Genomic DNA, 16,705 nt, shown 5'->3' with positions numbered 1-16,705 from the left:
CACTCTGTAGACCAGGCTGGCCTCAAACTCAGAAATCCGCCTGCCTCCCAAGTGCTGGGATTAAAGGCTTGCGCCACCATCGCCTGGCAGTTTTCACTTTTTAATGCTCACTTTAAAAATGTAGTTCAATTTTAAAATTTTAAATCAATTTTAAGTTAGCATACACATTAATGAGTTTTCATTAAGACATGTATATATTACTATTATACTTTATATATATGTATACATATATATGTGATATATATATATACATATGTATATACATATATCCTTCTCCTTCTGCCCTCCCTCATTTCTTCTCTTTACCCTCCATCTTCCCTTCCTTCTCCATATTGCTCCCCCCAAATCCCTTCACTTCTATGTCACATTTGTTCTATTGTTCCTCTATTCTCCCTTAAGATCTCTTTTTCCCCTCTCATGGTCTCCTTTCCATTTTTTTAGACCTTGTTTTTTTGTCTTGCCATGTATAACTAGGATAAGAATGTTGTGTAGGAGTCAGGGCAATAATCAAGGCAGTTGAAGAAGAACTGCTCAGAGTAAAACCTTGCATAACGAGAAGAGCTCAGTGATTAGATAGCGGGGCCAGTGCAGAGTAAATCCAAAAGCGTTTTGCTAAAAGGAGTGTCAGGATGGTTCTCATCCTGTCTTGGGAAATATTAGGTGTAATTTGCACATCCTGGTTAGCTTCAGAGTCATTACCTGTGGCTGTGGAGGGCCAGTGGTTCCAACCACAGCTTTTTCTCCTTGCTTGTTAGTAAATCTCAGAGTGTCTAATTCACCATACGGTGTAGGAGGTGCTGCTTTGAACAATTTCCACAGCAATTCTGGAGAATGCTGCTGTTTTAAGAGCAAAGGCTCAACTCTTCCCTTGGAATAGAGGCTAGGAAGATGGAGAATTACTTCAGGATTCTGTTGAGGTGAAATGGCTGGTGAGATGGCTCAGCAGATAAGAGCACTGACTGCTCTTCTGAAGGTCCTGAGTTCAAATCCCATAACCACATGGTGGCTCACAACCATCTGTAATGATATCTGATACCTTCTTCTGGTATATCTAAAGACAGCTACAGTGTACTTACATGTAATAAGTAAATAAATAAATCTTTGAGCCGGAGTGAGTGGGGCTGGAGCGAGCAGAGGTCCTGAGTTCAATTTCCAGCAACCACATGATGGCTCACAACCATCTGTAATGAGATCTGACACCCTCTTCTGGTATATCTAAAGACAGCTACAGTGTACTTACATGTAATAAATAAATAAATAAATCTTTGAGCCGGAGTGAGTAGGGCTGGAGCGAACAGAGGTCCTGAGTTCAATTCCCAGAAACCGCATGATGACTCACAACCATCTGTACAGCTACAGCATGTACTCATACACATGAAATAAGTAAATCTTTAAAAAAAGAAAAAAAGAAATGTGAAATGCCATACTAAGGCAATACTGTGTCCTGGTGGTCAGGTAGGCATCACTGTGTAGGACAGATTTGAAATGAGTTTTGGCCAGATAGATGGCAGGGGTGATTAAGGATGGCTTCTTTAGGGAGAATGCACTTTTTTTTTTTTTTTTTTTTTTTTGGTTTTTCAAGACAGGGTTTCTCTGTCCTGGAACTCACTCTGTAGACCAGGCTGGCCTCGAACTCAGAAATCTGCCTGCCTCTGCCTCCTAAGTGCTGGGATTAAAGGTGTGCAGCACCACCACCCGGAGAAAATGCATTTTCTAAGTGGGAAGAAGCTTAACTCTTCCCAGCAGAGGTAGGCAAGGTTATGAAGTAGTCATGTACTTTGAAATTTAGAAAGATGCTTATAGCTTCATTTCTGTTTCATAACTGACTATTCCTAATGTCTATTGTGTATTACTGTAGGGCCGCCTTTTTGCCTACCCGGACACTCACCGCCACCGCCTGGGACCCAACTATCTGCAGATACCTGTGAACTGTCCCTACCGTGCTCGAGTGGCCAACTACCAGCGCGATGGCCCCATGTGCATACATGACAACCAGGGTAGGATATATTTGACTCCTTCTCTGTAAAGGCGGAGAGTGTGGGGACTGGGTAGGTTAGGATGCTAGGCCAATGGTTGTAGGCACTGAGCCCTCCATGCTGTAACATGCTCTGTAGGTGCTGCCAGCTACCTAGATCTCCTCAGTCATGAAGTTTTGAGCTGTCTGTGGTCTCTCCTGGCTTCTGTCCATTCTATGCACATCCTTGAGAGTTCCCTCCTCACATTGCCCCCGGTGTCTGTCTGAAGTGAAAGGCTAGGGGGAGGATCTTACACAATGGCCGCTGTGGAGTGTATCCAACCTAAGCTACAGAATGCACAGTCCCTCAAGTCACTCTTACCCTCTGAGACCTTGAACACGCAGAGGCACAGCATTCACACTTCCGCCTGCAGTTCTGGTGAAGCTGGGGGACTAGCTCTGACTGGAATTTGGAAGGAAAGGAAAAGAAAGAGAGAAAATCAAGGGGTGGGGGGGGGGGGTCTCTTCTTCCATGTCTGTTGCCCAAGTTGATTTACCTAAGTCATCTACCGAGATGACATTCTCCCGCACTTGAGTGTTTTGGGGTTCAGTTGTCAAGTGCATGGCTTTCCCATCTTAATTCCCTTCTTGATGCCAATGCACAGGGAGTCTCAGGTCTTAATTCTGGTTAGCCAAGCAGAGCACTTGGTTGATGTGTTTTCTTTTAATGTTCCCATCTAATGAATATCTTAGTTTTTAATCGCATGCTGGGAGCCTGTGTTTAAGTAATAGCTGCAGAAATAGATCTCTGAAGAAGTTTCACCAGTGATGTCTATTTGAACAAAATAGCTATCTGGACAAAAATCAAACATATTGCCTACTATAGGGTACACCTCCAATAAAAGAAGAATGTGTGTACTCTAAAGGCAACTTGGAATATAGAGGACAAACACCCATTTAACAGTTTAACATCCAGAGCCCATGACAACCGAATCTTTCTGTATTTCTTGCTGTGGTTTTCAAGGGCCATCTTTACACATTTAATTGTTTTGCACATGCTGTTTTGTGCTCTGCTTAACTCCCAGGACTCCCTGGTATTTACTGAGTGTGCAAGCTTTCTGCCACACTCCACTGAGTAGGTCTAATATTTCTGCTCCCTTAGGACTCTAGAGGCCTGGGCCTGACATAGTAGGTACTCTCTGTGGCTAAATCCTGCCTTTCCAGTCTTCTAGACTTTGATTTCTTTTCCTTCTTTTGTGGTCTTTTGTTATTGCAGCTGTGCGTGGCACCAATAGATGTCCCTGTTTATCTTGAGCTTCATTTATAGTTAATTAGTTCATGTTTACATCCCACTGGCACACTTGTGAGAAAGTTGCTCTAGGGTTGATGTTGAAGTCCTCTGCTTGATTTTAGAGTGAGTTTGGGCTGTGCTCTGGAAAGTCTCATGAAAGAGCTTAATTGTTTCCAGTTGCCAGTACCTCCAAGACAATTCCCACTTTTGGATAAAGGTCAGAATGTGTTTGAAAATAGAATTTATAACCTCTCAAAGGCTGAATTCCTAGTGAAGAAATATTGTGGTGGTTAGCTTGCTGAAGTCTTTGCTTGTCATAGTGACACAGCTGCCCCAAGGCTACATTCTGAAATGAGTAACTGATTGCCATAATGGTATGTAGCCATTTTTCTTTCTCCCTGCATGCACCCTTGGTGCCTTGATCACTGTGTTAGGCGGCATCTCCTAATTATACAGAGTGGATAATCTGTCTTGGCGGAGAGCCATGAGGCAGTCCAGTCACAGGCTGCTTCCTGTAAGCTACTTCTTATGTTCCTAGGCAGTATTCTGTACAGACAGTGTAAGCTCTGATAGTCAAGCGTCTGCTGAGACCAGCCAAAGCCACGTGCCATCTAGAAAGTATACCGCAGCAAGGGGCCACTGAGATTGCTCAGAGGGCTCAGGGCACCAGCCGCAAGCTTGAAGATCTGAGTTCACTCCCTGGGACCCACGTTGTGGATGGAGGGAGAGAGCTGACTTCCACAAGCTGTTTTCTGATGTCCATACATGTTTAGTGGTATGAGTACACCTGCACACACACAGTAAATAAAAGTTAATAAAAAATGCCACACTGAGAAAAAGAAAAGCTTTATTTTTTTATCTCAGAATCATGAAAGATGTATATCTGCTGGTATTGTGTCCAACGAATCAAGATAAATGAAAGCTAACATATTACAAATATAGATTAAAAAAAACTTTTCTAAGTGGAGAAAGTAAAAATAGAATTGAGGGGAGCATTAGAATCAGATAAGGAGAGATGTTCCAAAATCTTCAAGGTGTGTGAGGAAGAGTTTTGTCAAGTTTTCTCGTGGAAACAGACGGAGATGTAGGCTTCTAGCCCCCACCCCAGCAACAGTGCAGCAGCTATGACCATCTCAGAGCTTTAGATTAGGTCTGTGAATGAGGGAGCAGAGCTGGGTTGCTCTGTACAATTGGGTCAATGCTTAGATGGAGCCTACATCCAAATGAAACTGTCAGACCTCCAGTGTCTCTGGGCCTGATCTCAGTGGCACCCAGGTCACATCTCTGAAGAAACTTCCTGGTGCATGTAAGCATCAGGAGGTGTCATATAGACAGGACCTGTGAAGCGGTGACTTGGATTTGAGATCTCTATACTCAGGCTCAGAGTGAGGCAGCCCACATGTGCGTGTAGGCAGAGCCTGTAGTTAGACCTGGGAAGGGAGGAATCGTTTCCCAGCATGTGGTGTGTTTGCATCTGTACCTGATGTGAGTGTGTTTGATTACTGCAGGGGCCTGATCCTTCCCATACTGATGACTTGCAGACATTTGTCAGTTCCCTAAGAACGTCTCTGCTTCTCTTTAAAGGTGGCGCTCCCAACTACTACCCCAACAGCTTCAGCGCACCGGAGCAGCAGCGCTCAGCCCTCGAGCACAGTGCCCAGTGCTCTGTAGATGTGAAACGCTTCAACAGCGCTAATGAAGACAATGTCACTCAGGTAATGGCTTTCTTGGCTCCTCGTGGGCGCTTGGCTGTTTTTCTTGTCAGACCTCATTACGGAGTCCCGTCAGTCTCATTATATAGCTCTGCTGGCCTATATAGTCCAGACTGGCCTTGAACTCATATGTGCCCCCTTGCTTCTCTCTCTCAAGTGCTAGGACTAAAGGCATATGCCATCACATCAGACTTACTGGCCACTTCTTAAGGTGTCTGTCTTAGTTAGAGTTTTTCTGCTGTGAACAGACACTATGACCAAGGCAAGTCTTATAAATGACAACATTTAACTGGGGCTGGCTTACAGGTTCAGAGGTTCAGTCCAATATCATCAAGGCAGGAGCTGACAGCATCCAGGCAGGCATGGTGCAGGCTGAGCTAAGAGTTCTACATCTTTATCTGAAGGCTGCTAGCAGAATACTGACTTCCTGGCAGCTAGGATAAGAGTCTTAAAGCCCACACCCACAGTGACACACCTGCTCCAAGAAGGCCACACCTTCTAATAGCGCCGCTCCCTGGGCCTAGCATATACAAACCATCACAGTGTCTAATGCATCTTGAATTGAATCCAAGGAAAACTTGTCTCTAACAGCAAATCAGTTTCTCTATTGGCTACAGCCAAAGAGCTTTCAAGCTACTCCGTCCATTTCAGATATGGGGACCCATTCTCAGTTCCCCCAGCCTTTATTGAGACGATAAAGTTGGGTGATGCTGGGGAAAACTGATCACCTGGGAATCTAAGAGATGGGCGAGTAAGACATAAGATCCTGGCAGAACAGCCCAGTTTCCGGGGACTAGACCTGGAGATTCAAGACAGCCGCTGAGGCCTGGAAAAATGGTGCTTTGTTGGCCTTGCACGGACGGGGCCTTGGTTTGAATCCTAAGCCTGGAAAATGCTGAACAAAACTGGCATTGAGAGTGTGTAGGTTCCACTCAGAGCTCCTGGACCCCTGGCTCTCTTAGTTCTCCAGGTGTTCACTTCTGCTTTCCACTGCTAGTTGCTTGTTCCCACTGCATGCCCCACCCCCTTCCCCCCACTTTTCTCCCCCTATGCCTCTCAACTTCTGCTGTTTGGCCATGCCCACACCTGGCCTACTCTCTTTTCTGATGTTTTTCTTCTCAGCCTCTCTCTTTTTGAGCACCCTTCACCCTATTTCCGTCATAGTTGAGAGAATCCGATGGTCTTTTTACCCCAGATTGTATCATTGGTCTCGGATCACTGCTAACTTCCTGGCCTGGGTCAGGTGCTCACCCTTGTTCCAATTATGTGTGGCTGCCCTGAGGGATGCTGTGGGAGCCTGCGTGTGGGCTGGGATGTGCTCAGTGTAACTTCTACCACACCCAGCCAAAGAATGAGAAGGTAGTTTCTCTGGAGTCCAGTGTGGGAGTTTTCTGTAAATTGATATTTAAATTCAATTAGAACCCATTTTTATTTTCTCAGTTTAAAAATGTAGATTCCAAGTGAACTATTTATAAATACATAAAATGGATTCACTGCAAAGATGTTTTTGTTGGAAAGATGTGTGTGCATGCGTGTGTGTGTGTGTGTGTGCCTGCCAGTGCTATTTTATTGTGGGATTATAAAGCACTTTTAGGTAAGCCTTTTATAGTAAGTTATTATTTTTAGAGATATGGGTGACATCGATGTATTGCAGGATAGCCTTGACAGCCAAGGGTTTGCTTGTATGAGGTCAAGGTAGGTACAAAGCAAGCCCATACAACTCCTTTAGAAACGAGACTGCCGTTTGTACATGAAGGTTTGCTATGTGAGCTTTGTTATGACCTTCCGTATTTTAGTGAAAGGTTTTCTTATCATTATGTAAGACTCATATTTTTAATCAGCCATGATCCTGGTATTATGGGTTCAAAGCATAGCATGCAATAATAAAAGTCCTGTGACCAGTACCTAAGGAGCTTCATGTCTATATCCTTAAAAATGATTCGTGTGGCCTTCTGGCTGAGAGGACTTGTTCATATAAGACCTATCCTCTCATGAAGAACACTGGAAAGACAGATTAAAAGCTTTGAAGAGGGACTGGAGAGATGGCTCAGTGATTAAGAGCACTTGTTGCTTTTGCAGAAGATCAGGGTTCAATTCCCAACACCCATAACACACCCAGACAAGCTCACAACAATCCAAAACTTCAGTTTCATGGAATGTGACACCCTTGTCTGACTCCCTGGGCACTGGGCAAACATACGGTGTATATTCTAATACAGGCAGACAAGACATTCATATACATAAAAGGAAATGTACCTTTTTTCAAAAAAGAAAAGCTTTGGAGAACAAAGCAAGGGTTTAATGACCAAGAACTCAGAAAAGTTACAGAAAAAAAAAAAAGTCATGTATGTGCAGCAAGTCCTGTGGCTTGCTTACAGAATCCCTGAAAAGTTGACAGTGAGCTCCCGTGAGAAGCTGGCTGCAGTGAACCACTGGAAATGCTTCTAGAAATTACTTTTTGGGCAATGAGATGGCTCAGTGGTTAAAGGCGCTTGCAGCCAAGCCTGACAGACTGGGTTTGATCCTGGAACCCACATAGAAGAAAGAACTGATACCCACAAGTTGTCCTTTAACATCTATACATGTGCCATGGCATGAACATATGTGCACACGCTTGTGCACAATCAATCAATCAATCAACCAATGTAAAGAAAAATCATAGATGGCCTGCCTGCCTCCAGCCCTCCCTCCAGCCCTGCCTACCTCCCTACATCCATAGACAGACTATATTAAATGTTCTGAAAAGGTGCTGCAGCTCAGCTAAACACGTTATGTTCAAGTTCCAGTAATGAAAGCGAGTCCCAGTGGCAAGTGGAGGTATACAGGAAGGATATGCCCTGTGGGAGTCTTGACAGATGTTTCCTCTTGTGAAGGTGTCAGGCCTCCGAGGAGTTAAAATTCTAGTCATAGGTTTTGTGGGTTGCAGAAAGTTACAGCTGGTCTCAACATAGCACCAAGGACAAGAAAAGAGTGCCATTTTAGAGATACTGCCCACCAGACTGAGCATGCTCCTTGGAAGCATGTGGGCGCTAAGTGGGAGGAGCCAATCCTGAGAAAGTTGGACACACACAGACACACACACACACACACTTGTACACACATATACACATATGTACCTGCACAGACACACAGAGAAGAAAACCAGTTTTAAGCTATTACCAACAAATGACTGCAAAACAAATTAATTCAACAAAGATGACAGTTTTCATTGTAATTTTTCAGTGATTTCTAATAGTGCATTTCAAATGTAGACTCTTGGGTGAGTTTTATTCATGGTAAAATGGTAGTTTTATATTTTGCCCTCTTGTTGCCAAACAGGTGCGGACATTCTATACAAAGGTGTTGAACGAGGAGGAGAGGAAACGCCTGTGTGAGAACATTGCCAGCCACCTGAAGGATGCTCAGCTTTTCATTCAGAAGAAAGCGGTGAGTCTGGCTCTGATGGCTCAAGGTTGACACCTGCTGGCTTATGGAGGTAGTGCAGCTGTGTGGGAGAACCCTGCAAGGAAAAGCAGTTTACCTTAAAAGATTTATTTATTTATTTATTATATGTAAGTATATTTTTAGCTGTCTCCAGACACTCCAGAAGAGCGTGTCAGATCTTATTACAGATGGTTGTGAACCACCATGTGGTTGCTGGGATTTGAACTCAGGACCTTCAGAAGAATAGTTGGTGCTCTTAACCACTGAGCCATCTCTCCAGCCCCGAGTTAAGATGACTTTTTAGACAGTGCAGCAATTCTCGGTCAAAGTCCAATTATCTTGTCTCAGTGTTTTGTCTGGTGTGATAAATACACTCATTTTGGTTTTCCAGTGTGTAGAAATTCAGTTGAGTTTAGAGTGAATTCTTGTGTGTGCTGTGTAATTCAGCTGTAGTCAGTTCTGTGTGTGATGGCCAGCTGTGGCTCTGCTTTCATCTCCCTTATGTTTTCAGAGGATGACAGGTATTGTGTCCAGTTTTGTGGTTTGAAGGTTGTATCAAGGTTCATTGTCATGAGTCTGTGACTCTTCTTCAGATAGAGTAGAAGCTTGCCTCTTTTCTACAGCGAGAACCGAGCTATTCCCCAAAGCATGCTGAGTCAAGGTGCTGGGATGTGTCTGCTGGCTGCTCAATGAGCTACCTGAAGCCCTCTCTCTGACTTCTAGATTTTTGGTTTGTCACAGCAGTACATTCAGTATAAACCCAGTAGCCTTTCTGTTCCAGTGTGTTAGTTGCTGCTACTCTGATCACAGGACCACTGTCTGGAATGTTCCAGAGCCCAGGTCACGAACCAGCAAAGAGCCTGGTGGCTGCTCTGGGGGTTGGGCAGGGCAGGGTTTTTTTGGGGGGTGGGTGGGTTTCGAGACAGGGTTTCTCTGTGTAGCTCTGGCTGTCCTGGAACTCACTCTGTAGCCCAGGCTGGCCTCAAACTCAGAAATTGCCTGCCTCTGCCTCCCAAGTGCTGGGATTAAAGGCGTGTGCCACCACCACCAGGCGGCATGGCAGGTTTTATCTCTTGGTCCTGATGAGACCAAGTACTGCAGCCTGTGTGTAGCCAACCAGGGCTCTCATCCTTGGCAAACTCCTCACATATGCTAAAACTCTAAAGGCTTTCTGTTTGTTCCTGGTGCCCCACCTCCTTTTCACTGTTTGCTGGGGCTCATGCAGTGGCTGGGTATCCTTCATGGAGTTGCCTGGCATATGCCAGAGTTGTGCATCATCTTAAACGGAGGCAGTGCCAAGTCTGCCCTTTCACACAGAATCCACCGTGAGGTCAGCTGTTTACCGGCAGCTGATGCTGCGAGTTACTCAGGTGTGTTTTCCCTGTAATACCCTATGGTTGGTCGTATGCTTTCTCCCTCTATAAGAGCTTCTTGAACTTTGAGTGGTGTTTCGCTGTCTTACACTTCAGTTCACTTGTGACAGGAGTCCCTGGAACTTGTTTCATCACCACAGATTTAGGGGTCAACCCTGTGAGAACCCCTTCCACTTTAGATTTCGAGCAAGACAGCCCCAGGATTCACAGGGTCCTCTGCCAAGTTTGTTATTTGTTAGGATGGCTCACAGAACCCAGGAAAATGCCTTATTTAGTATTATCTGTTCATCATAAAGAGCATCTCAACACTCACCAAGTGGATGAGGAGCGTGAGCTTGATGTGGGGCGGAGGACTACCAGTTTTCATGCCTCTCAGCACACCAGCCTCCCGACACCTACTGAGAGACTCCAGGAGCCTGGTCAGACAAGGGCTTTCATGGGGGCTCTCCCTACATAGGCATGGCTGACCAGGTCATCAGCTATGAGGTGACTGGACACCATCTGTAGGTGCACATAGGTGATTCAAATCCTATGCTCACTGTGTCTGGCACCAGCTCTGCCCTGCAGCTCACCAGGCTCCCCATGAGCCATCTCAGTGGTACACAGGCGACAGTAAGTTCTACGGGCTTCAGGGTCCATGTGCCAGGAATGGAGGATAAAGACCAGATGTGCTTCTGTGATACCACATAAGCATAACTGTCTTGCTCATTTAGAGAGGGGGACACGGAAGCTCAGATAGGTGAAGTGGCTTCTCTGAGGCAGCTCAGTCCCTAGACTGAAGAATTTATACTAGATACCCAGGCCTTTCTCCAGAACCCGGTATGACCTGTTGAAATGTCCTTCCTCCCCTTCCCAGTAAGCACAAGACACTGGCAGTTCCTGTCGAGGGCAGGAGATGCTAATATGTGTCTTCCTTTGACTTCATTCAGGTCAAGAATTTCACTGACGTCCACCCTGACTACGGGGCCCGTATCCAGGCTCTTCTGGACAAATACAACTCTGAGAAGCCTAAGGTGAGCCCTGAGTGGTACCGCTGGCAGAGGAGCCCATACTGGATCAGATACGGCTTGGTTTCCACTGGCATCCTCACCTCAGTTCAGCAGTCATGAGGCGTTTTCTTTGTGCTACTGACACATACGCGTCATTTTAGCCCCACGCGACATGCAATCATTCACAGTGAATGGATTTCTGAGTTGTTTTAAGAGAAATCCCCGGTGCCTAACTCACAGGTCTTGTGTTCTCTTTCCTTGACACAGAATGCAATTCACACCTACGTACAGGCCGGCTCACACATGGCCGCGAAGGGAAAAGCTAATCTGTGAAGTGCAGGTGCTCGGCCTCAGCCTCCCAGGAGATGTCTCGTGAAGCTGAGCCCAAGGCTCGCCTATGATCACCGCTGAGTGGATTGTCCCCTGCTGAAGCGCAGATTCACGATGATGACTTTAAAATGATAATCCGGGCTTCTAGAGTGAATGATAGCCATGCTTTGATGCCGTTTCCCGAGGGGGAAATTAAAGGTTAGGGCTTAGCAGTCATTTAACAGAAACATGGATCTACTTAGGACTTCTGTTTGAATTATTCATTTAAAATGACTACATTTAAAATGATTACAAGAAAGGTCTTCTAGCCAGAAACATGATTTGATTAGATATGATAAACTCTTGGTAAGATTGTTGTATTCTCCTGTTACCTCATGGCCTGGTATATATACAGTATATACACATCACAGCATACCACACACATACATAACACATACATGCACCACACCACACACACATACACACACACACACACACACACACACACACACGCATACACACATAATTGATGATAAAGATGGCCCATTCAGAATTTTTTTTATTTTTCTAAGGTCCTTATAAGCAAAGCCATCCTTGTATCATGTCTTCCAAGAGTAACTTTAGCACTGCTGAAACTTCACGTTTATTCCTGTGCTGTGCAGTTGATCAGATTCTTTTTTTCCACTTGGAATTATGTTTATGCTAACACACAGTGATTTCACATAGGGTGATTTGTACTTGCTTACATTTTTACAATAAAATGATCTACATGGAAGGACAGCGTTTGATTTCTTTCAACTCTGTATATATAATGTGGAATGGGAGCTAGAGAACACGAACTCTCTCTGTGGTGCCAGCAGCCAGAAGCCTCCATGGTGGCTGTCTATGAATGGCCTTCTGGCACAGTGAGACAGTAGTCAATGTCCTAACTTTGAAAGTTCTTATATCCTTTACTCATCAGCTTACTTTTCAGAAGTCTTAAACCCCCCCGCAGGACTGGAGCAAGAGCTCAGACGTTAACTACTTGTACTTCTCTTACAGAGGACCTGAGTTTGGTACCTAGTGCCTGGGTTGTGTGGCTCACAACTGCCTGTAGCTTCAGAGGACTCTGAGGTCCCTGGCTGATAGATACAAACTGTCTCTTTACCACCACTTCCCCCTGTATCTGAGCAGATTTGAAACTGGTGTGTCTGAAGACACAGAAAGTGGGTCTGCCCGTTTACATACAACTCCTGTTGGGGGAGGAGCTTACTATATATAGTTCTCTGTATATTGTCTGTAAGATAAACTCTTTAAAAAATGAGTCCCGTGTGCAGAAGAGGAGGAGGTTATTGTGTGTGGGTTATACATATAGTGTCAGGGAGTTAGGAGCTACTGTTCTGCCTTATTATAGTGGATCTTCTAACATGAGCTGGTAGTTAACAACTATGTGCCCCAGCATGTTCTCTTTGTTTAATGCAGTGGTTCTCAACCTGTAGGTCATGACCATCAGACAGGACACCTCTCAGTAGGAAAATTACAGTTATGACGTCTCAACAAAAATAAATTTATGGCTGGGAGTTCCCAAGACAATCAGAAATATGCGTTTTCCAATGGTTATGATCCACAGATTGAGAACTGCCGGTCTAACACTTTGAAGTAGCTTCAGCTTTTCTGTGGCAACATCTTGTGATTTTCAAAGATAGAGACATTGATGAGGTTCACTTCCCTCATTAGGTTTTACTTCCTGTCCAGTTATGGAATATTGAGGTTACACCCTAGAGAGGCGCAGTTGAATACCTAAGGAGGATGTACGTGAGAGGCAGTATATATCAGTGCCTAGGCACACGGTCATGGCCACTGTATAGCCTAGTGGTTTCAAACGACAGTCATGGTGTGTCGTGCCCTGGGACAGGTTGGCCCGATCCAGGCTGGTGTCAGCTAGGGATAGTTTGGCTAGTACAGCTATGTCACATGTCTACTCTGCTGAGACCCATAGTGGTGGTAGAGTCAAAAATGTCATCTGGGTTGTGTGAGTGCTTTCAAGCGTTCACTTCATGCCGACTGATAGTTCTCTGGCTGAGGCAGAGGGCATGGGATAGGGAGCATTTGCTGTGTGGAGGAGATGTGAGTTAATGAGCAGAACAGCACTCCACTGGAGGACCCCCCCATTCTATACTCCACTGGAGGACCCCCCAACCCCATTCTACACTCCACTGGAGGACCCCCCAACCCCATTCTACACTCCACTGGAGGATCTCCCATTCTATACTCCACTGGAGGACCCCTGTCGCAACTGCCTTGACCAGCAAGAACAACACAACCCGAGAGCTCTTCTTTAAGCAATTTATTCAGGAACCTTGAACAATCTTCTTCTGACCCCCGGGGCAACACCCTAGGCCCTTAAATGCTCTATGCTGAGCCTATCCCATTGGGCCATGTAGCGAGTACAGATAGGCCACCAGAAAGTGAAAGTGAGCCAAGCTAGCAAGCATAGCCTATTTGGCTAAGTTCTTATTTAGGATTTGTTTAAGAGAGCACCCGCTTGCTAGAAAGTGGAACCAGGTGCCATCTTGGGGCGCGGCTCTAGCGACTCTCCACAGTTCCTCCCTTTTGTTTTAAAATACAACAGGCAAGAGTAGAGGTCTGATCTCTGATGCTGGAAACAGGGACATTGTACTGGCCCACACCCGGATTCACTCGGGGAGTGCCAGACCTGTCTGATACCTTTTTCTCAGAGACGGAGCCTGGGGTACCAACCTGTATGCAATCAGACATGCTCTTCTTGGGGCCGCTAGAAGCTGACCCGGAGTGCAGTGCTTAGCCTTGCATCCTGAGTGTGACGATCATTTCTGTATGACTGCTAGCCATGCTTGGGGGGACCGTCTGGCCTCAATGGCTGTAAAGGCTTGCACTATCATGGCTGCATTCCGCCTCTGAGTAAGCCGCATCTTACATAAGCACCAAAGGCCCAAGAAACAAGCCAGGAGCAAAGTAACCATTATGGCTCCCATGCCCACCCATTCCTTGAGATGATTCATAGCGGAGGCGATCCAAGATGACAATCCTTCAGCTACAGAAAGTGCTGGCATGAATCTGCATAGTCAGTAATGACAGGCACTTGCTTCCTGAAGCAGATGTCGAGAAGTGTCACATCTTTAGGGCATTCCTTGGACAGCTCGTTCTGAGTGTGTGAGCACTTCACTTGGGCCTTGAAATTAGGGTTCCAACTGACGCTGTGTGCTGATCAACTCAGGTGGAATTCACATGCACGATAGCCAGGCAAAGATCCCTCATGGTGTTTTCGAATTCTTGGGACCAATTTCCTATAAGATGTTCAGACAACCTCCGAGATAGATTAGCAGCCAAGGTATAATTATGATATTGATACAAAGGCCTTGTATCTTCCATTCACATCCCAATTGAGCAATCTGTCACAAAGTATAAAATAACCTTTAACTGCCCAAAAGGCCTTTCTAGCCTGACATCCTGTCCAGGGGGGTAAGGTCTCTTCTCTAATTCCTGTACAATATGGTGTCCATCTTGGCTGATTAGGGATGGTGGTATTCCCCTTCTTGCGAGAAGCGGGCCACCAATCAGTAACCCAGGTTCCATTAGCACTATTAACTATAGCATCATGAGCTACACTATTAATACCATCTAACCAAGCAGCAGTTTGATTCTATATCAATACACATTTACTTCTATCACTAATATTAAGCACTACATGCATACAAAAACTACCTTCTAAACTAATACTCATATTTCCTTCTATAGGGCTTATCTCTTTATCTTCTGGCAAATAGGGAACACCTAAACTTTTATTACTAGCAAACAAGTGGGGAAATATTTGCGCATCATGACGAACTGGAAGAGGCTTTGGAAACACGGACATTATCCCCCAGCAGGGTTCCATCAGGGCTGGCGTCCAGCTCAAGCTCAGAAACGGCAGCAGGACTAGGATCCACATTTTGACTGCACTTCCATGTCAACCGTTCAGGCTTGTCACAGAGGCTCCAAACAATCCTGGGGAAAATCACAAATGGACCCTCTCACCCACACCAACACTGGATCAGGACCATGCCATATGCCTGTAATCACATCCTTCCATTTAACAAAACCTTTTAAGGATCCTCCTCTGCGCTCATGATGGTCAGCAGCAGAAAGGCCATCCACATCCAAATTTTAAAAATTTAAGGTAAAAAGAGCAAGAGCAATTCTTTCTTTTGGGGTACGGCCCTGGCCAATTCCCCCCTTTTGTTTTTGTAAAATTTCTTTGAGTGTGCAATGAGCATGCTCCACAATGCCTTGACCTTGAGGATTATATGGCAATCCATGGGAAACATGAACTTCCATTTGTTTACAGAAAGACGTAAAGGTTTGAGTCATATAGGCTGGTCCATTATCTGTTTTGAGTTGCTGGGGCTTACACCAGGCAGCCCAGGCTTGGCAATGCAAGATCACATTGCGTGCCTTTTCTCCACTCAAAGGGGTGGCATGTATAATCCCAGAACACGTGTCTATAGACACGTGGACATACTTTAAAGTGCCAAATTCAGAAATATGAGTAACATTCATCTGCCACACCTGTAAGGGGTGCAAACCGTGAGGATTAACTCCTAAAGAGGGAGGATGCAGGTGGGTAACACACTGGGAACATTTTAAAACAATCTCTCGAGCATCAGATCTAGAGATATGAAATTTAGCCTGTAAGGTCCCAGCATTAACATGGAATCTTTGATGGAAGTTCATGGCCTTTTCCAAAGAAGAACTCATAAAAATGAACTCAATTCTAGTAATTTATCTACCAATGCATTTCCTTCACTCATTGAGCCTGGAAGGCCTGAATGTGCTCTTACATGTTGAATATAAAATGGATTCTTCCGAAACCATATCAGATGTTGTAGCTGAAGCACGTATGGCTGAATGGGACTACTCAGTATTACTTTACCAACAACTTCAAGCATCCTCACCAAATTAACTACATAGGCCAAATCAGAAATTAAATTAAAGGAAAATTTGCAATTTTTAAATACTTCAATTACTATTTGAAATTCAACAATTTGGGGAGACCTGGGCTTAAACTGACACACCACTGGGTCCCCTTCTCCAATTACATAGGCTCCACAGCCAGTCTTGGATCCATCTGTAAAAATATTTGGGGCTCCATTAATAGGACTTTGAACAGTAATTTTTGGAAAAATCAGTGGATGTTCCTTAAAAAAATGACAATAAAGGATGCTTTGGGTAATGATTATCAATTACACCTGCAAAGCCACACTGCAGGATAGCCCATTCATCCACAGTTCCACATAGAACTCTTACTTGCTGAGCAGAATAAGGGACTACAATCATGGCGGGAAAAATACCGAAATATTGCAAACACTGTTGAATACTGGCATTAGCCAAACTTGCTACAGCAGTGGGATAATGCTCAACCAATTTTGCAGGAGAGTTCTTAGGATATATCCACAAAAGTGGGCCATCCTGCCATAACAATCCAGTGGGCTGGACATAAGTTGGCAATATACACAACACAATTTCTTTACCTTCATCCCACTTCTTTAAAAAGGCATTCTGTAAGCCCTCTTTACACAAGGCTTCACATGCTGCCAAATTCAGACTCCTAGGAGAATCTAATGCTGAATCTCCCACTAAGATATTATATAGTGGCT

At 44.9% G+C, this 16,705-nt stretch overlaps 1 protein-coding gene across 1 annotated transcript in view; it reads left to right on the top strand.

Moving 5' to 3' along the window:
• Cat (catalase) overlaps nucleotides 1-11,826 on the top strand; it is a 37,428-nt gene extending 25,602 nt beyond the window's left edge. The window contains exons 9-13 of the mRNA XM_031371183.1: nucleotides 1,859-1,997; nucleotides 4,830-4,960; nucleotides 8,276-8,383; nucleotides 10,683-10,766; nucleotides 11,010-11,826. Of these exons, the coding sequence (XP_031227043.1) occupies nucleotides 1,859-1,997; nucleotides 4,830-4,960; nucleotides 8,276-8,383; nucleotides 10,683-10,766; nucleotides 11,010-11,075 (528 nt within the window). The 3' untranslated portion in view covers nucleotides 11,076-11,826. The remainder of the gene's footprint in view (nucleotides 1-1,858; nucleotides 1,998-4,829; nucleotides 4,961-8,275; nucleotides 8,384-10,682; nucleotides 10,767-11,009) is intronic.
• The last annotated feature ends 4,879 nt before the right edge of the window (nucleotides 11,827-16,705 follow it).

The sequence above is a fragment of the Mastomys coucha genome, unplaced genomic scaffold, assembly GCF_008632895.1.
Source record: "Mastomys coucha isolate ucsf_1 unplaced genomic scaffold, UCSF_Mcou_1 pScaffold15, whole genome shotgun sequence".
NCBI classification, from domain to species: domain Eukaryota; kingdom Metazoa; phylum Chordata; class Mammalia; order Rodentia; family Muridae; genus Mastomys; species Mastomys coucha.
This window is presented reverse-complemented; position numbering and strand designations above follow the sequence as displayed.